Below are 27,168 nucleotides of genomic sequence, written 5' to 3'. Positions count from 1 at the left end.
GATAGATAGATAGATAGATAGATAGATAGATATGAAAGGCACTATTTGATAGACAGATGGATATGAAAGGCGCTATATAATAGATACATAGATATGAAAGGCGCTATATAATAGATAGAATGCTTGAATGATCAGGCTGCATTGGTCCAGTGTGACCACCAGTCAAGACCCCTGGCTCTCCATTAACTCCTTCACTTCCTCCACACATTGGACCTCAAGATGGCAGTTCAGCTCTCATTTCTGGTCCTGCCCATGTGAGCTCAGAGATCGGACTCGTCCCTTTCATCTTTCACCGTTTATTCAATTTAAATATTACCCTTGATGCGTATCTTGAGGATACAACACAGATTGGTACATGGAAGTGCGCGTCTGCTGGCGTTTCTAGGTTTGTCACAACTCTACACACGATTGGTAAACTAAAAGCGCTGCCAGCTGTGCCCGGTGCTGAGTGTCTCTGTAGTCCATGATGGCAGGGCGGCTCTCACTAATTTTTGTTACACTTTTCACGAGGGCTCATTCTGCACTGTGGTCTTCGTGGTCAGCCTTGTCCACATTTACAGACCTACTGGACTGACCCCACAAGGCCAGTCTCTCCGTTGAGGTCCAGGATCATCGGGGTCCTCAGGTCTTCCCAAGTCCATCCCCGCTCTGCTCTCACATCTCATCTGCGTGAAGCGGGTGAAGCTGGTCTGCCCCGTGGCTCTCAGGCCACGTCAGGACTGTCACTCCGCCGCCTGAGATGGGGTCAGGTTGGAGGTGGTGGGCAGCCTCCAGGTTGAGGTCATCATGGCTGAGGTTCTGAGCAGGGTTGGACTCTCGCCCTCCCAGTCGTCGGCTCGATAGGAGCTCGTTGAGGAGGGACGTCACCTTCACGGACTTGGCACCTTCTTCTCCAGAATACTCAGGGAGGGCAGTGAAGGCATCTGGGGTGGCGGCGGCGGCGGCAGCAGGCTGCTTCTCATGCACCACAGCAAAGCGGGAGAAGGCAACATCATGGAGTGAGCGGGACTGCACTGTGGAGACAAGGAGGAGTTTATGAGGTGATTGAGAAATGAGGAACAAACTAAGGAGGCAGACGAGAGAGAGCAGGACATGACACCAGTGAGACACACAAGAGTAAGACCGAAAGAGTGAGACAGAATGCTGGAGAGACTCGAGAGTGAGAAAGAACAGCAAAGTGCTCAAGGAGTGAGTGAGGACCACAGGAGTGGTATGGAACTCCAGCACAAGGAGGCAAGAGTGAGGAGGAAGTGAGAGTGAGATGTGAGGACATGGAGACACAAGAGTGAGACACAATTGTAAAGAGACAAATGGGGGAGACTGGCAAATGAATGATGGGATGGAAAACAAAGAGACACCAGAGTGAAGGAAAAGGAGAGTGACAGCAATGCAAAAAATCTGGAGTGAGACAATAGGAATGAGATAGAGAACTGTCACAAAAGGGTGCTAACACCAGAGTGAGACAGAACACTAGAGTCACAGATATTAAGAGATACAAGAGTGAGATGCAATTTCAAAGACATACACGACTTGGACTGATGAGTCAATGATGTCAGAGTGAGACGGACCACCAGAGAGACACAATCGTGAAAAGCCACACAAGTAAGATACAAAGGTGAAGAGTTTAAATAGTGAGAACAAATGGCAATGACGCACGAGAGTGAGGTGGAACATCAGAAAAGTGAGACAACACAACAAACGACTTGATAGTGAAAGAAAATGAGAGTGACACAGAGGGACAATAAAACAAAAAAAAAAACCCTGAAGTACAAAGAGAAAAACAAATACAAGAGTGAGACAAATACAGAACTGACAGAAAATTGTGCAAAGTACTAGAGTGAGACAGAACACCTGAGTGACACAACAGTGAAAAGACACACGGGTAAGATACAAAGGTGAGGAGTTTAAAGAGGACATCAGAAAAGCAGGGGAAGGAGACAACACAACAAACAACTTGATAGTGAATGAGAGAGTGAGATAGAAGGACAATAAAATGAAAAACTGAGGTACAAAGAGAGAAACAAATAGAAGAGTGAGACAATGGTGTGGAGAAACAGAGCAGACACAAACAGGTGCAAAATACTAGAGTGAGACAGAAGAATTGTGAAGGAAAATAAGAGTGAGACAGAAGGCCATGGAGACCCAAAAGTGAGACATGACAATAAAGGAGTCAGTCAGTCATTCTCCTACCCGCTATATCCTAACACTGGGTCACGGGGGTCTGCTGGAGCCAATCCCAGTCAGCACAGGGCACAAGGCAGGAAACCAACCCACCGCAGGGCACACACACCCGTGCACACTAGGGACAATTTAGGATTGCCAGTCCACCTAACCTGCGTGTCTTTGGACTGTGGGAGACACGGGGAGAACATGCAAACTCCACACAGGGAGGACCCAGGAAGCGATCCCGGGTCTCCTAACTGAGAGGCAGCAGAGCTACCCACTGTGCCACCATGGCGGCCTTAAAGGAGAACACTGATGTGTTAATAGTGTAGCCACACAAGAGTGAGACCATGTTGTCCAAGAAAGAGTGAGAGAGATTGCTACAATAGAAAGAAACGAGAGTTGAAACAGAAGAGGGAGTATGTAGGAGTGATACGGTAGTGAGAAGGAAAGATGAGTGAATGGTGAAAGAAACTGAGAGTGAGATAAAAGGACAGGAATACCTGAGACTGGCTCGCTGGTGTGACATGAAACAGCGGTGGAGAAATACAAGACTGGGACACCAAACTGAAGACAAGCAAGAGTGAGACAGAAAGACGGGGAGACGCAACAGTGAGAAGTGAGAGACATCCCCATAGTGAAGAGGTGGAAGGGTAAAGCCAAATGGTGAAGAAAAATAAGAGGGGGACGATTACACGGAGGTACGAGAGGGAGTGAGAACTGCAGAGGGACAAGTGAGTGACACGCCACAGAGCCGAGACTCCACCAGACGCAGAAGATACTGCGGAGACGAGATGGACGAGTCAAGAAAGATTCAACAGCCAAAGCAAAATGGCTACCCCAAAGCGAGATCAGGACGTCATGCTGGGCAATGGCACTCACCTCGGACGGGCAGGAAGTCTGTGTCTTCATAAGCCACTTTGCCCTCTGAGAAGGTGTGCAGGCTGGGGAAGATGAGGGAGAAGGACAGGACCAGGACCTAGGAGATGGGATCAGATTAAATAGGGGGGGTACCACAGCGTGTGTGCCAATGCAGAGTCACAGGGTCTGCACTGTCTTACCATGATGCATGTGCCAGTCTGCGCCGCCTTGGAGCCGTTCATGACGAGTGCCTGCAGCTTCCTGAGCTGCTCCACCAGAGACCTGTGACAAAGTGGAGAGCAACGATCCATGTTGATTTGATACAGCGTGTCCGACTGCGAACATTGTAGTACACAAGAGCCAAAACATTAGGAAAAAGTGCGCTGGGTAAGGGGAGTGGATGAGGGTGGCAAAGCTATTGGAGCCTGGGCATCATGAGTGTCACCCCCTGGGTCTAAACACTTCGCAGTCTCAGCAAAGAACATAAACTGGGAGTGCTTACATGTTGTGCTTCTCCAGCTGAAACACCTTCCTCTGCAGTTCTTGGTTTTGGGCATTGCAAGCTGCCATTCTGTTGGGGAGGGGGAAAAAATAGCAACACGGTAAGTAAGGAACCTTCATAATGCCAATTATATGCCCAGCCCACCTTCCTGGCGCTAGTGCATTAAAGCCAGCTCCTCTCCCTCATGCTCTGCTCTGGGTTTAAAACTCTTGAGTTTTCAATCCTACTTCTGCACTTTCCCCTCCTGCCCCCTAGCGGTGTGTACCCTGCACTTTTTTCCTGCTCTCTAGTGGTGTCAGTCTTATGTCCTTCTGCCATCTTACACTTCTCTCTGCTGAAGTGGTGTGTGCCCTGCACGTCTCCCTCCTGCCCCCTAGTGGTTTACACACTGCTCTTCTACATTGTGCACTTTTCTCTCTTGTGCCCCCTAGTGGCCCAAATCCAGCTACTCTCTGCCTTGCTGTGCTGGTGTTGTAAGCTCTGTTTCTGTCTTACTTGTGTTACTCAGGACTCTATGCTTCTCCCTTCCTTCCATCCTCAGTTTGATCCCTTCTCTGTCTTGAGCCCTAGCCCATCACTTAAGCCTTTTTGCCCCTGTGTCCCTGTAGCTGTAGGTTCTTAATTGCCATCTCCTGCCTCCTAGTGGTCAAAGTTAGACTCTCATTTTTTTTCTACTTTTTGTTATAAATCCTCTTCTGTGCTGTTCCTAATAGCCAAGACTCTACAATATAGTCTCCTGGCCTTTAAATCTATCAAACGTATGTTAAATAATAAAATCCACTAAGTGCACCATCATAAAGCTATTTGCAAGGTTAATAATAACATAATAAGCAATAAGCCACCCAAAATGGAAAAGAAAATAAATCAAATGACCAATTCTTAAAGAAACTCTGAGGTGGATATTTTGCTCTTCTTCTTCTTCTTCATGTACCCAGTGGTATGTGCTTTTCGTTTCTCCTTACTGCCCCCAAGTGGTCGGTTTTCTGAGCTGAACTGTCCTGTGCCCTAACTCTGTGCTCACTGTACTTCTTCCCACTACCTCTAACAGTTTGAACTCAACCTTTACTGCCTCCTAGTGGTCTGTGCTGTGCAATTCTTCCTGCTGCCTCCCCAAGAGGTGTGTATTCTTCCCTTATCTTTACTGCCACCTAGTGGTCTGTTTTCTGCTCTACGCCCTAACTGTGTGTTCACTGTATTTCTCACCACTGCCTCTACAGCTGTGTACTGTTAATCTCTACTGCCTCCTAGTGGTCGGTGCTGTATATCTCTTCTTGCTACCCCTTAGTCTTGTGTATGCTTCCTTTATCTTTACTGCCCTCTGGTGGCCATTTTGCTGTGAATGCCCCCCCATACCATAACTGTGTGCTCACTGTACTATTCCACACTACCTCTTAACCTTTACTGCCTCCCAGTGGTCTGTGCTATGCACTTCTTCCTGCTGCCCCCAAGTGGTGTGTATTTTTCCTTTCTCTTTACTACCCCCTAGTGGTCTGTTTTTACTCTGAACCCTCCTGCCCCCTAACCATGTGCTCACTGCACTTCTCCTCACCACCTCTAGTGCTGTGCACTCTTACCCTGTTATGAACACCTAGTGGTCTGTGCTCTGCACTTCTTCCTGCTGCCCCCTAGTGGTGGGATCCCTTTTCTCATCTCTCCTGCCACCTACGGCTGTGTTTTCCTGTCTAATCCCTCCTGCTCACAGAAGTGTCGTTTGTGTTTTTCACCCCCTAGTGGTGTCACTTGAGAATTGTTATTTTTTTGTCTCTGGGACTTATTTTTTGTCATTTCTTTCTCCTGACCCCTAGCTCTTCAAATTCACCTCCTCTTTTTCAATCCCACCTAATGGTATAAATAGAACTCTCTTCAGCCCTTGACACCGTCATCTCTGAAAATCCCAGCAGAGCTGCTGGCTCTGATACACCGATTCGCCTACTGACATGTCATGTTGAAAGCTACTTAAATCTTTAGTCTGAATTACGCACATAGACAATTCATTTACACCTTCCACCTGATTTGAAGGTTCTAGTTTGCATATAAAATGCTGCAGTTAATTCTGAAGAAAGACCTGATGGACTTCACAAAGTGGACACTCAGTGTATCCTGAAGTCCCCTCTCCAGCTTCCTAGCTGTATGGATTCCATGTGTTTCCCCCAAAGAACACACCATTTTATATGCAACACGTCTTTCTCGTCCCCTAATGGTTTAGTTTTTTTTTTCCTCATGGTCCATTTAAGGCGTTGGTATTGATATTCTCATTGCTGCCCCCTAGTGGTGACGACTGCACTGTTCTCCCTACTGAGCTGGATATGTTCTGCGTGTGTCTCCCCTGCCCTCTAGTGGTGTGGAGACCAAGTACATGTCAGTGGGTGGCTTGCTGTGTATTGTGTGCACCTACCAGAGCTCCTGATCTTGATCTTCATGCTTCTCTATTGCCCCTAGTGGTGAGAACTGTGTTTTTCACTTTGTAGTGTAGGCTCAGCATTACTCCCCCTGCATGCTAAACATTATTAAAGTCCCCACTGCCCGACTCCCATTCTACTCTTTTATAAACTTGTCTGATGCTCTTCAGGATTACTTTATCCTCCCTCTGACATCCTATATTATCTTCCCTTAACAATTTCATGGGCACTGCCCCTCTACCTGCTCTCCAGCCCGTCGATGTACTCCTTTTTCTTTTTTCGGCTCTCCTGGGCGGACTGTTTATTCCGTATCTTCCGACGAATCTTCTTCAGAATGCGTTCTTCGTACTGAAAGGGGATTGAAGTTAGCAGCCATGTCAGAAGTTTGCTGTGTGTAAGGAGGCTGAACGGCCACACATGTCCTCACATTCATCTCGCAGGCATGCCAATGTGCGTTGTAGCTTACCTTGGTCAGTGGCAGCTGGCTCGGCAGAGAGATGCCTTCTTTAGCCAAAAGCTTCTTTTCATCTTCATTAAGGACCAACTCTTGACATGGCTGCTGGGTTTGCTGCACAGGCTGCTGTGTGAGAGGGGGTATTGTGAGTGAAGTCCACCGCTACCTCAGTCAGGTATTCTGCCCCACTAGAGTTCAATGGACTTCACAGAAAGCGAGCCCCAAGACCCCAGCCCAGCCCAGCTACCCCACTATAGAGAAGGTGAAGGTCCTTTACACGGATATCCACTGCAGAATTAACACAGCCTGACCAGGTCAGCCTCTATCTGTCTATGGATTCAAATGTGCAGAACAAGGTCCACTTCCAAAATGATGCTTCTTTATGGAATACCCCAGGGTTATGTGACTGTGTGTGGTGTAGCGGGTCCGCGGCTCACAAAGAGAGGCCGTTTTCAACAAACAATCAGTTGGTTGGCTCCTTCTATGTGGGCGCACTCGCACAGCTGCGGGGAATGGGTGGAATAATTGGGATGATCGCACCTGCAGGTGAAGGCGTGGCCTTTCTTAATTGGTTCATTGGCTTCCTGTGGTGTGCAATTGAGACGCTGCGCTGATGGAGCCTTAAGAACAGGGGTTTCCAACTCCAGTCCTGGAGTGCTGCAGTGGCTTCAGGTTTTCATTCTAACCCTTTCCTTAATCAGTGACCTGTTTTTGCTGCTAATTAACTGCTTTCGAATTAATTTTATTTGACTTGCTGTTGAAGATTCAGACCCCTTAATTGTTTCTTTTCCCTTAATTAGCAGCCAAACAATAATGAGATACAAAATGAGCCACAACAGGACCAGTAAACAGTGACCATCATACAATATCTGAAAATAAATAAGGGTTCTCAGGAACGCTGATCTGTTCTTAGAAAAGAGAAAATCCACAATTTCGGAAATGTCTGCTATTGCACAATGAGAGCAGCAACAAGCCATGGAATTAAAGAACGGGTTTAATTAACAACAAGAATCAGCGCCTGATTAAGCAACTGGTTGGAGTGAAATCGGTTGGAGTTTGAGGCCCTGACCTAGTTGGTCTTCTGTTGGCTCACTGGCGTCATGTTTCATTTCTGTTTGGGTGCCATTTAAGGAAAGAAATGAAGCAATTAAGAGGAACAATGAAGCAATTCAGAGGAACAAATCTTAAAAACCGAGTCAATTAAAATTAATTCAAAGAAGTTAACTAGCAGCAAAAACAGGTCACTGATTAAGTAAAGGGTTAGAATGAAACCTTGCAGCCACTGCGGCCCTCCAGGACTGGAGTTGGGCACCACTGCTTAAGAACGAGCCGGCATAAAAGAAAGTGGGAGAAGATGAGACTAGACAAATGAAATAAAACGAAATGAAACAAAACAAAAGAGGACCAGAGGTTAGCGAGAAAGAGAGAAAAGTAGGAGAGGGAGTGAGCCAATGATTATAGAGAGAGAGAGAGAGAGCGCATGGTGCCCCAGGAAGTAGCATGTGGCCAGGCTCAGGAGGGGGCACGGGGATCACTCCTGTTGAGCAGCCAGGGAGCAGGAGTGGTCGTCACTCTTAGCCGGGTGGAGCCTGCGATTGGCAGCCTGCTGCAGGAAGACGCCGAGCTTTCACTGGGTGGAGCCTGGAAAGGCAGCGGTGGGCACGGGAGCAGGGTCCTGTGGCTTCCTGTGGAATGCTGGGGATTGGGCGGCGGTGACAGATTTGAAGGATGTCTGTGTCTGTTGGTGGACGTCTCTTCAGAAACGTTTTTTAAAGGGAAGCACCAGGGATTGAGGATTTTAAAGAAGACTCCTGCCTGAACGTTAACCTCGTTTTTTATGGACTTATTTATTTGATCATTTTAACCTCCACTAACACTTGGGTGTTTTTATGGATTATTTATTACCTTTTGAGCACTGCTCTTTTTTGAACACTTGGTTTTTGTTGAGTTTTTAATAAAAGCACTTGCACTTTTCACCATCCTCTTGCTTGGTGTGTTTTGTCCTTATCTGCCACGCTCATCTCGGTTACGGTACTGACGGTGTCGGGTTCAAGAGTCTCCCATTAGAGACGAGGGAGCAAGGAGCCAACCCGCAGCGTCACACTGTGATAAAGTCAGACAAATGGGGGGAGTGGTGGCTCTGAGGCTATCTGAGCTGGTATCCAGAAGGTTGCTGGTTCGAATCCCCGTCACTGTCAAAAGAGATCCTACTCTGCTGGGCCCTTGACCAAGACCCTTAACCTGTAATTGCTCCAGGGGCGCTGTACAATGGCTGACCCTGCGCTCTGACCCCAAGGGGTATGCAAACACTAACAAATTCCTACTACAAGAAATTGTATAAGGTGAAATAAATAACAAAAAAATAAATAAAAAAATGCAGCCCCTGCCCACTTGTACACTTACACAGACCACCTTCACAGAGGGTGGTGATCAATTTGTGGGACAACTGACAAAACAGTCATTTGACGAGGACCCTGGATTAATGACACTCCCCCGGGGCACCCCACACAAAATGTGCTATTTATTAAACAAGGCATACAGTACAGTGCCTTCAGAAAGTATTCAGACCCCCTGTCACATTTTGCATTTTTTTCCCCTCAAAGCCAGAATGACAAAATGACAACAGGATTTTAGGATCTCTTGGAAAAACAGAAATATCCCATGGATACGAGTATTAACACTTTTTAAACTCTTGACTCTGTTGAAGCTCCTTTGAAAGCGATTCCAGCCTGGTGTCTTCTTGGGTTTCACACGACAAGCTTGGCACACCTGGACTTGGGGATTTGCTGCTAATCTTCTCTGCAGACCCTCTCAAGCTCGGTCCGGTTTGGGTGGACACCATCGGTGCGCTGCCATTTCAAGTCCGGGGCTCTGACTGGGCAACTCAAGAACATTCACAGAGTTGTCCTTGAGTTGCCCGGTCAGAGCCCCGGACTTGAATCCAAACACATCTGCGAGGAGACCTGTAAATGGCAGCGCACCGATGGTCTCCACCCAAACCGTGTGGTCCAGAACTCTTGGAAGCAGGTTTTCATTAAGGACATCTCTGTGCTTTGCTCCTTTCAACTTTGCCAGTCCCTTCTGCTGGAAAACAAGCCCATGGCTTAATGCTGCCATAGCCAAATTTCAACACTGGATAGGGGATGAGTGGCACCAGGCTTCCTCCTGATGTGACCCTTATCTTGATCTCATCAGACCACAGCATGTTGTTTTTCATAGTCTGAGAGTCCTTTAGGTGCTTCTTTGCAAACTCCAAGTGGGCTTCCATGTGCCTTTTACTGAGGTGAGCCTTTTTGTTCGGCCATTCTGTCATCAAGACCCGTCCGGTGGAGTGTTGTAGGGATGGTTGTCCTTCTAGAAGTTTCTCCCATCTGCACATGGGTTCTCTGGAGCTCAGCTAGAGTGAACATTGGGTTCCTGGTCATCTCTCTTACCATTCTCCCAAGATTGCTCAGTTTGGCCTGGTGGACTTCTTCCATTTAAGAATTTTGAAGGCCACTGTGCTCCTGGCAACCATCAGTGCTGCCAAAAGTTTTCTTGCAGCCTTCCCCAGATTTGTGTCTCAGTCCTGACTTTAATCTCTGCAGGCAGTTCCTTCAGCCTCATGGCTTGGTGTTTTTGTGTCAACTGTGGGACCTTCAACAGACAGGTCTGTGCCTTTCGTAAATGTTCTCAATCTATTAAAGTGACCAGAGGTGGGCTCCAAACACGGTGTAGAAACATCTCAACGAGGATCAATAGAATGGGGTGTGGCAGAGCCAAATTTAAAATGTCCTAGCAAAGGGTCGGAATACTTGTGTCGAGATGATACCTCCGTTTTTTTATTTTGAAATAAAATTACTAAAATCCTCTTTTCACTTTATTATTCTGCTGCTTCATGAGAGAAGAAAATGAATTTAAACGATTTCACCACCAGGCTACAACATAACAGAATGTGGAAAACGTCAAGGATCTGAATGTTTCTGAATGCATCGTAATATATAAGATGAGGAGGCCATTACTGCTCTGCTGTTTCACCCTGTTAGGAAGTTTCACCGAGATGCTCACTCCCTGCTGACTGTCAATCCCCTTGGGATTAATAAAGTATCTATCTAGCTATCTGTCTATCTAAATATCTAATAGCGTCTTTCTCATATCTATCTATCTATCTATTGTCAGGGATGCCAGGGGCCATGACCCAGCCGGGACAATATGAAGGACCGGATGTGGGTCTGCACCCACCCTGGATCACGTGGGGGTTGTCTTCCGGGTTGCTTTGGGGGCCACGGGTACAGGGCACCTTCCCTGTAGGGGCCCGTGGTCACCGCCAGGAGGCGCCCCAATGCCTTGGGGACCTGTTACCCCAGCACTTCCGCCACACCAGGAAGTGCTGGGGGGAAGAATTAGGACAGCGCCCGGAGAGCAGCCGGGAGGACAGCCGGCATTTCCGCCACGCTGGGGCGTGGCCAGAGGAGGAATGCCGGGAACACCTGGTGCTCATCCGGGTACCATATATAAGGGGCCGTCTCCATTCATTCGAGGCTAGAGTCGGGTGGAAGGAGGACGAGGCAAGAGGAGCTGTGGAGGCGGCCCGAAGAAAAGGCATTTGTGGCCAGGACTGTGATTGTTTTGGGGTATTGTGCACGTGACTGAGGTCTGAGTGACCATTGGCTGGGGTCTTAGTGACCTTTATTGTAAATAATTAGTGTAAATAAACGTGTGGTGTTTTAAACAACATGTCCGCCTATCTGTGTCCAGGCCAGGTTCACACTATCTATCTATCAAGGGTTGAAAAGCACACTGTGCAGACAGGATCAGTCTCCTCTAAAGAGATGCCTACAGTCTGTGGACTCAAACATGCTTCCCGCCATGCCAGTTTTAATTATCCCTTGCCCATCACCTCCATAATCTGATTGGGTTGATGCTCAGACATGATGATTTTCGTCTGTATTACTTATTTCAATACTGAACTGAATGTAAGCCGTTCTAACAGAGTCAGGCACCTTGGCAAAGGAGTCCATTGCATCAACAGCCCTCTTTCTGCTGACATAGAACAGGCAGCGTCTCATAATCATTTCTTTGTTTAGTGCAGGATTACCCTTTGACCCGGAAATGTAGGCCAAAGCATTAAAGTCAGACTTCTCGATGAATGAGCCCAATATCTGCTGCTAGTGACATGCGCACCAATTTCACAACTTGACAGCTTCAGCCTCCTTTAAAATGACATCCAATTATTATCGACTCAAACACGTCGCCTTGTATATGAAATTCTTTGTTCAATAATGTATTGCATGCACCGTGAATCTGATATTCAGGCCAATGGAAAGTCAGGCTCCACGATAAGTTGAACCTATGCCAGCCTAGAAAGTACGCGTTCAGAAATCACGTTCAGCCTTCTATAAAGAGACAGCCAATTAATATCAACTCAAACACAGATTCTCATATGCATTTCTTTGTTCAATAATGTATTACTCTTTGACTATGAAATGTAGGCCAGTCCATTAAAGTCAGACTCCCTTATGAATGACCCAATGCCTCTTTACAATCACATGCAGGTCATCTGCATAATCTGACCAGATCAGCCTCCTTTATAGAGGCAACCACAGATCTGGTGATTCAGACGAGTAGTTTTTCATTTTCCACTTTTTGGTTCAGTTCTGTTTTACCCTTTGAATCTGAAATGTAGGCCAATCTAACAAGAACCCAGGAGCCACTGCACCAGCATAGGGTCTGACAATGGGTCCAAGGATTTCATCCTGATACCTAATGGCAGTCATGGTGCTGTTGTCTAGCCAGTAGAGGTCTGTGTGTCCCTCCATGGATATGCCTCCCCACATATACCATCACTGACCCATCATCAAACTGGTCATGCCGAACGATGTCACAGACAGCATAACGTTCTCCACGGCTTCTCCAGACCCTTTCACGTCTGTCACATGAGCTCAGGGTGAACCTGCTCGCATCTGTGAAAAGCACAGGGCACCAGTGGTGGACCTGCCAATTCTGGTATTCTGTGGCAAATGCCAATCAAGTTCCACTGTGCCAAGCAGTGAGCACAGGGCCCACTACAGGACGTTGGGCCCTCAGGCCACCCTCATGAAGTCTGTTTCTGATTATTTGGTCAGGGACATTCACACCAGTGGCCTGCCTGCTGGAGGTAATTTTGTCTGCCAGTGCCCATCCTGTTCCTCCTTGCCCAAAGGAGGAGATACCGGTGGGTCCTGCTGATGGGTTAAGGACCTTCTACAGCCCTGTCTAACTCTACTAGAGCAACTGCCTGTCTGTCTCCTGGAATCTCCTCCATGCCCTTGAGACTGTGCTGGGAGACACAACAAATCTTCTGGCAATGGCACGTATTGATGTGCCATCCTGGAGAAGTTGGACTACCTGTGCCACCAAACTCAGTAGGGTCCAGGTATGGCCTCATGATACCAGTAGTGACACTGACCGTAGTCAAATGTAAAACGAGTGGAAAAAACAGATGAGGAGGGAAAAATGTCAGTGGCCTCCCTCCACCTGTTAAACCATTCATTCCTGTTTTGGGGGTCGTCAGATTGTTGCCACTCTAGTGCACCAAAGCAGCTGAAACTGAAGAACAAGCCCCTCTGCTACTTAACTGACCAGACCAACAGCCCACAAGATTCATTGACTTGATGCTATACTCGGATTAAAAAATATTTCTTTTTTTCAGCATCATATATATATAAATATATTTTTTGGGGTTCAAGACTCTTTTATACTTTCAATCAGAAATTCAAGCCAGTCTAACGAGGTTAGGCTCCATGGTGAATTGTACCTGTGACAGCTTACAGCTAAATTTAGGCTCAGCCTTCCTTTAAAATGACATCCAACCACTACTACTGACTCCACCACGCAGCTTCATGGTGTATTGCTGTCTGAAACTGAACTGCAGGCTCCCTGATGGACGAGCCCAAAGCCTGCTTTGTGTCACATGCAGGTTACCTGCACAATCTGCCTGGATCAGCTGTTCTGCCAGAGATGGAACATTGGATCTCCAAGAGGCGGAGCCACCTGTCCATCACTTCAGGGGTCTGCCCCCTCAGCCCTATAAAGGCGAGGACAGCCCACCGTCCCTTGTGGTTCATTTGAATGCGCTTGAGTGTTGGTGAGTATTGTGATTATTTCTGCGCTTTGTGCTTCTCTGACTGATTGGATTTTTGACCTTTTTGTTTTTTGGATTTTATAATGGGACTTTGTTTGTGCTCCACAGTGCTTATGTTTTGTTTCCATCATTTTTTGAAGAATAAAAGTTTTATTTTTACAGATTCTGTGTCTGCTCTTGTTACTAGCCAGGTTTAATGGTTTCCCGCTCTAGTAGATATTTTTGAAATACAGTGGTACCTTATTATACGTCCGCTTTGGAATAAGTCCAACTTGGTATACGTCCTGTTTGGACATGAAATATTTTGCTTGGCATACGACCTTTGTTTGGAATACGACTCGCGTGCTAGAACACCGCTACCCTTGTTTGTCTCTCTCGAGACAAAGCCACGACTGCCCACGAGCGTCAGTACGCCAGTTGCTAGCATTCAGTGAACAACCCGCGCTATAACTCTCTGTGAATTTTCACGTGATTTTGTGTTTTTTCACATAAATTTGAATTGATTGTTGAAAAGTATGAAGGTGGCATGCATATCCGGGACTTGGCTGCTGCATATTATATGCTGAGAACGACGGTATCTACGATTGTGAAAAACAAAGATGTTATTAAAAGTAAAGTGAGGTTAAATTTTCATTTATTTCATCTAATTTCTTTTGTATTTATGTATTTTAGTATTAAGCATTGTTTAAATTATTTTATACAGCCCATCAATATATAACATGACAATAACAAAAGAATTTTTTTTCATGGGAACGGATTAATCATTTTCCCTTTATTTCTTATGGGAAAAATGTGTTTGGAATACGTCCTGTTTGGTACAAATCAAAGGATCTGGAGCGGATTAAGGACGTATACCGAGGTACCACTGTACTTCTCCATAGGTGTTGTTTCTGGAGTGCGTGATTAAGCTTCATAGGAGTGGATTCCTCCCATCCCCATCCCCAGAAGTTACTTGGGATATCTGGAAAACATATAGCCTCTTAACCCAATGCCACTGATGCCTCTCCTGCTTGCCCGTAGCTTGCGGCTCAGCACGCAGTCTTGCAGGATCAGCCCACTTATTCTGAAAAGCCAGCCAAGTGTAAAGTGTCTGGCACTGTAAGCAGACTCACCAAGTCTGAGATGCTATTGAGCAACAGATCCTTCACCGTCAGGGGGAACATTCCAGATCCAGGCTGTTGATACACGTCCTGAGCTTTTTCTTGGTAAAATCCTGATTCCCAGCCATCTGAATGAGACACAACAAAAATTCAGAGGTGCTGCATCTATGGATTTCTGACAAATCCTCATAGCCTCTTGTGTACAAGTCATGCTAAAACACTAAGTGGCATTTGTTGGGATAGTCTATGGGTCATACCCAAATCGATGGACACATCCAGGTCCTGAGGCTCCATCACTTGTTCCGGATTCATGGAGGCAGTGTGAGAAAAGGTAGACTTGACGTAGGACGGAGGATGGTAGAGGTAGGGGCTGTCGGGTCCCTGGCTTTGCTGTGGGCTGTCTGGCTGATCTGAGCTTGGCTCTTCGGAGATGCCACTGTCACTGGTGGCAGGAGACCACAAGGGGGAGCCGGAGACAGACTCTCCGGGGCACAGTAGGGTGTTAAGGAGCTCGTTGCTGTCCTGTTCAGTCAGCAGCTAAGGTACAAAGACATAAAAGTTAAAGGAGTGTGCTCAGCTCTACAAATTAATGGCCACCACTTTTTATTAAAAAAAAATGACCAAGACTTACATTCTGCTCTGCAATGGGCCATTCTCCTGGACCGGTGGGTGCAGGGTCTTGAAAGCCCTCGTTCCTTAGAATCCCATGCTGATGATCAAAGAGCAGATCCAAAAGCTCCATGCTGCCAAGTCCTGCATTGCATACAATCTGAAAAAATAAGAGGGAGCCAGTCCAAGGTAAACACACAAGAAATACAGAATCAAGATTCAGAACACTAGGAGACCCCCAGAAATGGAAAACCTTTCAATTGGCACTGTAGGGGAGACAGCAATAGCAAGGACTAAACAGTCAGTGGACATGTAGTGGAGCTCCAGGCAATTAGAATTGTCAATGGAGACTTGAAAGTGAGCCTAAAAGAGTAGTTTATGAGGATCATCAAGATGTAAGAGGGGACACTCCAGGGTTTAAAAGAAGAAGAGGCGCCGATGGAGATAGGAGGGTGTTGTGGGGTACAAAATCTATAAATTCAGTTCTGTATTTTCCTTTTATTTTGCTCAAGACAACAACAGATGGACTAAATTCAGGACAAATCAAAGCATATCCTCATATCAAGTTGTACCTCACTTTTAAAACAGCTGTTCCAACAAAGAAAGGAAGACATGCTGGTGCCTACGGCTATCGATTAGTTTATAACCTGGACATCTGAGGCAACAAGTTGCTAAATTGGTTTGCAGCCTGGGAAAGGAAGACATGCTGATACCTCAGGCAACATCAAAAAAGTTTTATTGTTTGGGAAAATGGACAGTGAATTCATTCCTCATATTGACAGTCAGCCAATTGGAATATCTAACAATCACATCTTGCAAAACCCCCCGGTAGAATTTTATAATAAATATGCCTCGTCTGAAGAGCGACATAGAAGGGAAGGTGAAGAAGGGACAAAGACGTCAGGAGAAGAGAACAGAGCGACGTCAACGTGCGACCGTTTCCATCTGATCGTCAGAAACGCATCTCATGAATTACTAAGATCACAAGCTGCCTGCGACATTCATCCTTGTCATCTTTGAACTGTTCGCAAGCTTTGTCTAATGACTATATATATCCAGACTTTGCTATCCACATTTTCTTTTATGCTTTTCTCTATTATTATTATTCATGTAATAAATACCATGCTGCTTTTAAATTTCTATGCTTTGTCTTAATGTCTACAGTGATTGTAGTAATAAAGTAGATTTCTTTCAGCACCTGGTGCAGCTGGAGGTTTGCCATACGCTCTGTGTTTATTAATGCTGAGGGTGAGAGCTCCACCCAATAGTAGGGAACAGTACATAAAGTAAGGCATTCTTGGCTGACAAATGGCCTATAATCAAGGATGCTGAGCCTTTGTATGTTTAAATGTATTCTTGGAGACCAAAAGTAATATTTAGGTTTGAGATATCTTTAAAATATCATATGTTGTTTGTGCCAATAATAAGTAAGTCTCTTGAAGTGCTGAGAGAGGGACAGCGGTTAACCAGCTGTATGTGTGTCATTTATGGGGCACTGTTGTGGTTGGGGTCTGTGTGTATGCGTATAGCTATGTATGTGTGTGTTAATCTTATTGTGCAACAGCAGACCAACCCGGTAACAAATCTGACGAGTACACTTACCCCTAGTAAAGGGTAAGGAGGAGGAAATACCACGATAATACAGAGGGCAGGGCACAGCAGACAAGAACAATGATCTACTGACGCAGAGGGAGGTAAAAACTAGAAGGATTAACATAGGACAATTAGGGGGACCCATAAGAGAGGGTGTGAGTGGACACTTAGGGTCACCAGTGGATACTTGAAGGACAATAAACAAGGACAGCCGTCACTTGACAGTGGGCGAGTGTTTTGTCTTGGTAGAGTCCTAGATGACTTGACTTTCCCCTTTTGTATTCTTTATTGTGAAGCCTTTGTCAGAATGCCTCAAATCTCATAGAATTGCTACTGTTTCTAAGGTATTGTACTTTATAACTTCTCTCCACCTTCCCTTCTACATCTATAACCTCAGGCAATTACACAGAATAAAAGACAAGCAGGAGTTAAGTTACAATTTTAAATAACGTAATATTGATAATATTCATAAAATAATAACAATAGGCAAAGTACAAGTGAATACTGGCAACCATACAACCTGATAAATGCTGATGTGTAGTTTCAGGCGGCACACAGACTTGTTACTTACTAAAATGTCTCTAGTTAAGTCCTCATTTTATGGCTTTCTTCAGGCCTGTCTCAATATGGCTGCCGAGCTTTGCTTCTCAGTGTGGTCTTCTTTTCAGTCCATCATGGTATGTGAGATACTCCCTCATCATGATGGTGTGTGTGTGTTTGGTGTAAAGCAGGCACAATTATCCATTCTCTGTTCAACTCCTATGGCCAACAGGGTGACATGGAGCTTCTGCTTCAAACTAATCCTGAAACAGCCAACTTTAGGCCAATAAAATTTCGGGTTATTTTCACATCTGCCCCCAAAGAAACATTTGCTGAGTGAAGCCTGCCAGCAGGGTAGTTTGGCATTTCTGTGGGGGTTGATTGAAAGTGAATGTCCTGCAGAGAATTACTTGCCAAACTGGTTTTAGGTCCTTCCCGCCAACCCTGCCATAAAATTAACTTCCTCAGTCAGACCTAAAGACTCTCAGATTAGACATGAAAGCATACCAATGAAATAAAATACTAACTACTTTTGCCTGGTCTGACTTACAAATAAAGACATACAAAATATTTATAAAGGATAAAGGAGGATTAACATTGAACACTGACGGGGGCATCTTCAAAAGTTTATCCAGATGGAGAGAACTGACCACATATACTTGAGAAGTACAAAGCCAGGACAAGGGTCACTGGACACTGAGGTGGTGACAATAAGGAAGATTCATTTTTGACACTCAGAGGGACCCCCAACAGGACTCATCCTGCGGGATACAAAAGAACCATCAGCAGAAGCTCAGGGAAATGGGCCAGTGAACATTTAAAGACACCCAACCATTGGAAGCGTCAGTGAACACTCGAGAGGACCCCCTCAACAAAACCAGACCCCCAAGCAAAGATTAAGTCAAAGGACATTCAGGAAAATGTAGTCTGGGCGGAGACTAGGGGTGGTGGGCAAGTGAGAAACGTCAAGTAAAGAGACAAAACACTGAGCAGTGGGCAGTGGGCAGTGGGCAGTGGTGCACGTCAAGCCAGCCTGGAGGCAGCAGACATCATCAGAGACAATGGACAGGACTTGGATGGTGGGCAGTTATTGTCTCTTCTATTGTCAGGATGGTGGGCAGTTATTGTCTCTTCTATTGTCAGGATGGTGGGCTTCGCTCGCCAAGCCCCCGGCCTGCGGTACACACTGCCGCTCTGCTGCTCACGTATGTGGATTTCACTTTCACCAAACAACACATCTTTTATTTCTCGCGGATACGCCTCTTCTTTGGGAGGCAACACAAGTTACACGATCTGCAAGTCTCTGACTTAAAGTTTAAAGCCAAACAATATCTACATACCTCTGTCATATCGCCTATGTCCACATATTCAATCTCTTTTCGCTGTTCCATTATTTCACCGAGTAATAATTTCCGTTTGTTTGCGCTAATGCAATCTTTACTATCAGTTTTATGAGACTTTTGAATTTTCGTACTGTCATTAACTCTAACCTGCTCTGCATGTCTATCGTGGCAACGTTTTTGAATTCTTTACAACGTTCTACTTTGTCATTTAGTCTTTGTCTTTTATTTCCGGCCCCGGGCGCAGTTAAATCTCTTAGCACAAAGTCTCATCTCTCCCCCCAAGATTTTTTATTATAATAGAGAGATTTTTTTTTTTTTTCAATGCTCTTATACCCTTTGACTTTGAAATGCAGGCCAACCTACCAAAATCAGGCTTTGTGTTGAATTGTATTTATTGCAGCATACAACAATGTATAAGTTGGGTTCAAAATTCACGCTCAACCTCCTTTCAAGAGGCAACCAATTAATACGGACTGAGATACGCAGGTTTTTATATGAATTTCTTGGTTCAGTAATGTACTGCACTGTGAGTCGGATATGCAGGCCAATCTAACAAAATCAGGTTCAATGATACATTTTATTTATGCCATCTTACAACAATGCATATGGAGAGCTGAAGAGATACCAATATGGCAGGGTTGTGTTGTCCTTTTGGGTTGCTGGACACCCAACACCCCCAACACACACACACACACCCCCCGCACACACACACAGACACACAGACACACACATCTGATTGGCTGTGAGCTCAGAGTGTTAGCAGGCGCCCGACACCCAGCAGCGATGGCGGCAGAGTGTGCGTCAGCCTGATAAGGGGGCTGTATGGCTTATCTCAGGGCACAGGAGACAAACTGGCACTACTCTCAGAAGATGTGTCTCTGGTCAGTCGCCCTAATATTCAGCACACAAGCTGTGGAGATCAACCCTCACACACACACTGACACCATCACACATCTCTCACTATTACTTACAGAATTATGCATTGAGTTTGAACCCCCGTCCCCCCCGAGATACATTTTGTCACAATGTCATGGCGACTCATCATAGACAGAATTAGGATTCACGTACTTTCTGAATATGAATTCCTGGCTACACCCCCAGTGTCAAGCATATACAGTATGAAACCTGTCATTAATTCATAAACGCTAATTCACACGTGATGTGACAAAAAGGGCAACAAAAATCACACCAAATAGTCAACGGGTACAAATCAACGGCTCCTTCATTACAAAAAAGTTCACAGTGAGGGACACACAAAAGGTACAAAAAAAACCAAACAAACTGAAAACCAAAGTCCTGCTGCCTCTCTGAGCCTGCAGGCTTTGAACCCGTGGGGCGCATCACCAGTAGGTTACCAGACCAACGCGCTTCCTGTCTCACTTCCTGCCTCTCCCTGTTCTGCTGGACAGTCCTGTAGCACATTCAAACACAGACCCCTAACCAAACACTCTACACTTCATTAGCTTCTGCCCTGAAGGGGTCATCTTCTGCAAAGCGCTAGGATCAAGTCCAATGCACTTCAGGGACACCGGGCTTGAACTTCGTAGTCAAGAGGCAGAGAAAGTGCGAGCGACTGCCCGCCTTACAATAGACAGCAGGGAGCTCCCTTTAGCTCAACTGTTTAAGAGGTCCTGAGTCTGGGGGCAGCCTCTCCATGTCAGGATATGAAATGGAGAACGTCAGGACCCTGCAGCTCCCCAGCTTGGCTGTACTTTCTAGGGGACGGTGACCCAGCCATCTGTCTGTCTTCCAAACCTGATCATCCTGAGCGGGATCGAGGGGAAGCTGGAGCCCATCAGAGCAAACACAGGGCACAAGGCAGGGGAAACGCCTGGACAGGATACCAGTCCATCGCAGGGTGAGCACACACAACAGGGGCCACTTTAACATCACCAATCCACCAAACCTGCACGGCTTTGGAGTGCGAGAAGCACCCCGAGGAAACCCACACGGACACGGGGGGGAACTTGCAAACTCCACGCAGGGAGCACCCAGGACATGAAACCTGGCCTGCTTGTTGCCAGGTAGCAGCGCTACCAAGCACAGTGATGTCCTGTATATGCCCTCCTGGAACACATGCCCTCTTGTGGCCGAGGGTGCTGCCATCTCTGGCATTTTCTGCCAGGCCTCTGTCTCCCTTTGAATAGGGCCAGCCAAACCTGACCACCTGCCCCCTAGTGCCCTGATGGGAACATCACATCCTCACCTTCCGACTCTGTTTTTTAGCTGTGTCTGTCCCTTGGGTGTTTTATTTATTTTTTTTCATAATTCTTATGAACACAATATGAACAAAATTGACTGAAAACATGAACTTCAAATACAAGAGAAAAATATAAGGCACTCAAACACGACCCGCGTGAATTACACAGCAGAAATCTTAAGCAAAACAGAAGTGCCCAGAATCACACCCAAGGTGCACGTGTGGCCACTTCACAAACCACAGCAGCGACACTCAGACATACACAGCGACTTGAAGAGAAGAGAAGAGCTCCCTCTAGAGGCTCCTGTGGCTCCTGCACGCCTCAGCCTCCTCCATCTTATGTCTGACTACACACACACACAGCAGAAAAGCACAAAAAACTGCACTTCAGACCCTGAGGATGGGGGCTCACATCTGCTGCTGGCACTGTGTGACCCCGGGCAAGTCACTTCACCTACCAGGGCGCCAACTGGAAAAACAGCAGAAATTAAACTAACAGTATCTCTTATATGCCATAAGTCACCCTGGATGAAGGAATGATATGCATGGCTGTGGAGTCGGAACAGAAAACCTCTGACTCCACAACTCGTTATGAGACTAATGTACTGACTGTGTTGTTTTATGGATTTCTTAGTCAACAGACTCGTGATTGTTCCATGAAACGTGTCTGTGTTATGGCTCTTTAGTTCAGGTGTGCGTCCTGCCCAAGGGGTTTGTGTGATGTTGTGATCAGTTGAGTCACTTTGTCATTTGCTGTGTGGTTTGTGTCAGTCTGTGCTAAGTTTATTAACTACGGGCATGTGGGTGGGCAGTGTGGTGAACTGGGGGTTCAAATCCCACCTGATGAGGTCACTTCACCTGACTGGGCTCCAACTGGAAAAGCAAAAGAAATTAAACTAATAGTATCTCATATGTGCCATAAGTCACCTTGGATGAAGGCGTCAGTCAAATAATAAGTGATTTTAAAAAGACAGATAGATGTGAAAGGCGCTGATAGATAGATAGATAGATAGATAGATAGATAGATAGATAGATAGATAGATAGATAGATAGATAGATGTGAAAGGCACTATATGATAGATAGATAGATAGATAGATAGATAGATAGATAGATAGATAGATAGATAGATAGATGTGAAAGGCACTATATGATAGATAGATAGATAGATAGATAGATAGATGTGAAAGGCACTATATGATAGATAGATAGATAGATAGATAGATAGATAGATAGATAGATAGATAGATAGATAGATAGATAGATAGATGTGAAAGGCACTATATGATAGATAGATAGATAGATAGATAGATAGATAGATAGATAGATAGATAGATAGATAGATAGATAGATAGATAGATAGATAGATGTGAAAGGCACTATATAATAGATCTGCAGTGGGCTGGCGCCCTGCCCGGGGTTTGTTTCCTGCCTAGTGCCCTGCAGGATTGGCTCCAGCAGACCCCCGTGACCCTGTAGTTAGAATATAGCGGATTGGATAATGGATGGGTGGATATATAATTGATAGAGTGGCAGTGGGACATGGAGGTAAAGACTTTGGACTTCACACCCTGAGGGTTTGGGGTCAGATCCCACCACTGACACTGCGTGATCCTGAGCAAGTCACTTCACCTCCCTATGGTCCAGTTGCAAAGGTAATGCACCCAGCTGTGTCTCAGCTGCTATAAGTCATCTTGTATAAAGGCATCAGTCAAAATAACCAATAATATAAGTAAGCATTGAATTGCCTGTGGTATGCAATGAGGATCCAGCTGATTTGAAGCAGAAGTCCTGACAAGCTTTAGGAGGTCTCTGGAGGACACCTCATCTATTAGCTCAACATACATGCCTGATGGGCTGAGTGGTCTCCTCTCGTTTCTGACATTTGTTATGTTAGCAGAGCCCACTTTTTCTAATATGGGGTTGTGGTGCCTCACTGACTCCCACTCACGTCGGTGGTCTGTAAAGGGTTTGCATGTTCTCCCCGTGTGTCTATATGGGTTTCCCAGGGTGTGTTAGATGAGTTAGGTGCTTCTGAATGTGCCCTGCGCTGCACTGGTGCCTGATGCTGCCAGGACAGGCTTGTGCCCTAATTAGTCTGGACTGGTTTAAACAGGTTTGGGAATGAACTGTATTTGTACAGAATAAACACACACCACCCTGAATTAGGCTCATCCTCTACGTGTGTTTGAGTTCTCCTGATGCAGTTTATGATCTTAGACCAAATACACTTCTGTGAGCTACGAGTGCTCGTGTATTCCCAGTTATCGATCCAACACGGGAGCAGATTAAGCAAATACGTTTATTTTGGAACTGCTCCAGCCTGGACAGCTTCTGGGCTGTTATTTTTAACTCGCTGTCTGCTATTTTGAGATCAAATTGTCTCTTTTTAGCGCTGTCCACGGTCACAGGCAGCCAAACAAACGGCATGCTGCGGGAAGCCTGCAGTGCGCCACCTTGTGGACGTCTCGGTGCAGGACGCGAGCGGCTCCCCGCACACACAACGCTCGGCTGTTCTGCAACACGGACACTTTGGTTTCTCGCTGACAGCCGTGGGTTATTTTTCGGCAGTTCTCACCCCCTGAAATTTTCCGGGTGTCCTTCTCGGACCTCATCCGATTTTTTTTTCCTATCAATGGATAAGGCCCAGTTCACTCAGTTGGAACCTTCTGCTCTTCTTCTCTTTTTATTTTTGCAATGGGAAATAACTCTTCTCGTCACGTTTATGCTTCTGATTTTGTCCAAATATTAATGTTTTCTCAGGTGTGACTTTTGAATTTATGTAGGTACAGTTTCCCCATTTTTCTACAGTGTTTTAGTAACGTCTAAAATGTATAAAGTTAAAAAACACCGAACAACATCATTCTATACAATACAGACACCATAAAAAAGTTTTCACAAATTACAATCGTAACACAAACGCTCATTAAAAACACGTAAATTCTAGATTTCTACTATCTGAAGTTTCACATTTCTATTATATTTTAAAAAAATAAACTTTCACACATCAGCCAACAAACTGCACAAAAGAATGGCACCGTATAAACACACACACACAGCTAAAAAGACACCAGGGTGACACAAAGGTGACATCAAGGGTGACCCAAAGTGTGCAGGAGAAAAAGGCGTGCAGCGGTATGCCGCACAACAATGGATTCGCTCGACAAAAAAAAACGAAAAATAAAATGCAGGCACACAAATAACACACACAAAATCTCAAACTCATACGCGTACATTGTGATCAAGGCCGACTGAAGAGCCCAACGGGCCCCCGGGTGACTCCGAGCCGATCGTACTGTTAACAGCGCAGCGCACGGACCCCCAGCTGCGCCGCATTTCCCGCTCCTGGCGCTCATAAGCAGCTTGGTAAGATAAGAGCCCACTTTGGTCTCCCTATTAAACGGGGGCTGTAATTCGTTTCATTTTTCTCCGATCTCTTTTTAATTGTGCCTAAATAAAGGGCCGTTATCACAGTACAAATAGCAAACACCCTGACTCATGAAACTGAGGCTTATTAAAATGAAACTGATGAATTGAAACAAAGGCGCGTTTACAGAATCTCCTCATTATACTACACACAAAACACACACCTGCTAAAAGCACACAACACGAATCGTGACAGACACGCAGCGGGGGTCTCATAAATCGCATACACTCTTCAAAATAAAAGGTGCCAGAGCGGATCTTCAGAGCGATGCCATAGGTGACCATTTTAGTTTCCCAAATGAACCCACCCACATGAAGGTTCTAGAATGAAGTTCATTTATTTCGCTCCATAAAGAGATGGGAAAAGATCTGCGACACCCCAATGGCTCCCGATTTTAAAAGTAACTCCGGATAAGTTCAGCTTCTTTCTGTTTGTGCCCTTTAGGTAGCCCGCCATAAGGTAAACGTTTCCGTTTTTCTGCAAGTCACGTAGTTTTTCAAAGCACAACGAAGCAAATGTGCAAAGAACCCGTCGCAGGATGAAATGAGGCTTCTTGACCAAGCAAAGGCTCGAAGAGGGACCACGCTACTCGGTAAAGAACCATAAAGCGCCGTTAAAGAGCCAGTGTGTTAATAGTATAATTGTGTTATTATAACAATGCAAGAATGCACACACGAACACTCCAACTCTCCAAAACACGCACTTCACATATAAGACAACTCCGTTAGGTTTACACTTTAAAGAGCAGCCCGTCATACCGCCAGGGCCGCGGAGTCGGAAGTAGATATCAGGAAAGAAAGTACCGACAGATTGTAAAAATGGACAATTTCAAATGCACAAATTATTTATTTCTGTTCATTATACATTTTAATTTATATTGAAAAGTGATTTGTTTTTTTTTTTTTTTTTGCAAATTTCAGAATATAACAAACATACTGAAGTTTAAGCCGCATGCGCAAATTCACAGTAAGAAGACTTTTAACTAATTTGTCAGTTTTTGAAAACTTTTCAGTCACAGCAGAATAAATATTACCAATGTCACCGCAATGTAGAAGGTGTTGGTGAAAAAAAGAATGTGAAGCAAATATCAGCAGTTTAACTGGTTATGAAAAGAAAACACCTGAATAATAATTTTAAAAAGGCTTGAAAATACAGTAGCGTTTTCATCCAGAACTGGTAGAGGATTTGCTTGGCAGCCATGAAATGCCTCGTGTCTTGTATGTTAGTCAGACTACAGACAGAGGAATCGGAGGTGTCGAGTGCCGACTGCACAGCCTGACATGATATTCCTTAATACTTGGTTGACATCTTTAACTAAAGGCGACTTACGGGACTTACAATACAATTAGTCACATTTCACTTTACAGCTGAAGCACAGGGAAGTGAAGTGACTTCCTCGGGGTCACACAGTGTCAGTAGTAGGATCTGAACCCACAACTTCAGGGTTCAAAGTCCAAAGCCTTCACCACCACACCATACTATCTATCTATGTATCGATTATATAGTGTTTATATATTATATAGTGTCTTTAACATCTATCTACAGTATGTATCTATCTATCATATAGTGCCTTTCACATCTGCCTATCTATCTCTCTATCTATCTATTATACAGTGTCGTTCATATCTATCTATCTATCTATCATATAGTGCCTTTCATATCTATCTATTACAGTATATAGTACCTTTCATATCTACATAACTATTGCTCTGTCCATTATTTGGCTGACACCTTCCTCCAAGGCGACTTACTACTTTTGAGATACAGCTGATTCCATTTCTTTTGTCATGTGAAGTGACCTCATCAGGGTCCCACAGTGTCTGTTACTGGTGGGATCTGAACCCCCGGTTCGCCACACTGCCTGCCCACATGCCCACAGCTAATAAACACAACACAGACTGACACAAACCACACAGCAAATGACAAAGTGACTCATCTCAACACATTACACAATCCCCCCATAGGCTGGACACACACATGAACTGAAGCGCCAAAACACAGACCTTTTGTGGAACAATTCTAAGTCTGTTCAGGAAGAAACAGATACAGTAAAAGAAAAACTAGAACACAAAACACTAACAGACAATGCACAATAAGACAACAACTGCAAAGGCAGGCAGAATAAGGTCAAGTACAGCTCACTACTGGAACATAAATCAAATATGTAAAAGGCAAATCGTATATACAGTACATGTGTACGTGTGCTTTGTGTATAGAAAACAGAAACGATTCTGATAAACAATGACTTGAATAAACTGACACAACTCACATATGAACATAAGGCCTGAAGCCCACCGCCTCCTGCAGATCCCACGGTACAAATAAAGGCGCCCTACACACACAATCCACACAAATGAACACAACACTCTTAAACCAAATAAGAGACACAGTGGGCCTGAGCCCACACTGGCAGCATCTGTGTGAGGCAGGAGCCCACCCAGGATTCTTGCGCCCCCACTGATTTACACAAGCAGACATGACATATAAAGATCTCGTTTCCCAGCCCGCCCGTTGCACACCAGCTCACCTCACTAACAGTAAGAGCCATGGCTCCAGTTTCTGCTGCCCAGAGGTTGCTCACTTGTGAGTCTGTGGCTCCTCTCACTGATTCTGTCAAAGCTCCGTCTGCAATTGATGACAAAGTTTAAACTCCAACGAGACAGAAAGCGCACTGGGGGGATTGCGACACCTGCAGGGGTCTTGATAGGCTGTCACTGGGCATGAAGGTGTAGCTTAGGCAGCACTTAATGACTGGCATCTCCTGCTGACCAATGGGAGAGGAAGCAGCGGATTGTGTCTGAGGACCGCTGCAGGTCTTGATGGCACCAGTTCCAGAGAAGCCTGGGAGGTCCAAAGTACACAAAGCTGATGGCTGGC

General features: G+C 45.4%; 1 protein-coding gene across 2 annotated transcripts; it reads right to left on the bottom strand.

Annotated features, from left to right (window-relative positions):
- Window positions 1–264: 264 nt before the first annotated feature.
- On the bottom strand, window positions 265–26,939 carry LOC120537773 (cyclic AMP-responsive element-binding protein 3-like protein 3-A). 2 transcript variants are annotated; one of them, XM_039766961.1, is made up of 10 exons: window positions 26,819–26,939; window positions 15,213–15,350; window positions 14,839–15,118; window positions 14,594–14,709; window positions 6,392–6,505; window positions 6,167–6,273; window positions 3,527–3,595; window positions 3,225–3,306; window positions 3,046–3,142; window positions 265–1,013 (listed from the first exon to the last, which is right to left on the bottom strand). In XM_039766961.1, the coding sequence occupies exons 1-10, from the start codon at window positions 26,837–26,839 to the stop codon at window positions 655–657; spliced, it is 1,383 nt and encodes a 460-aa protein (XP_039622895.1). In that variant the 5' UTR covers window positions 26,840–26,939; the 3' UTR covers window positions 265–654. The 2 variants fall into 2 exon arrangements, with proteins under 2 accessions (XP_039622895.1, XP_039622896.1); XM_039766962.1 differs by having other exon boundaries at window positions 6,392–6,502.
- Window positions 26,940–27,168: the final 229 nt, after the last annotated feature.

Source organism: Polypterus senegalus, chromosome 10 (assembly GCF_016835505.1).
Source record: "Polypterus senegalus isolate Bchr_013 chromosome 10, ASM1683550v1, whole genome shotgun sequence".
Classification (NCBI taxonomy): Eukaryota; Metazoa; Chordata; class Cladistia; order Polypteriformes; family Polypteridae; genus Polypterus; species Polypterus senegalus.
The sequence above is the reverse complement of the archived record's forward strand: the minus strand, read 5'-3'. Positions and strand labels throughout refer to the sequence as shown.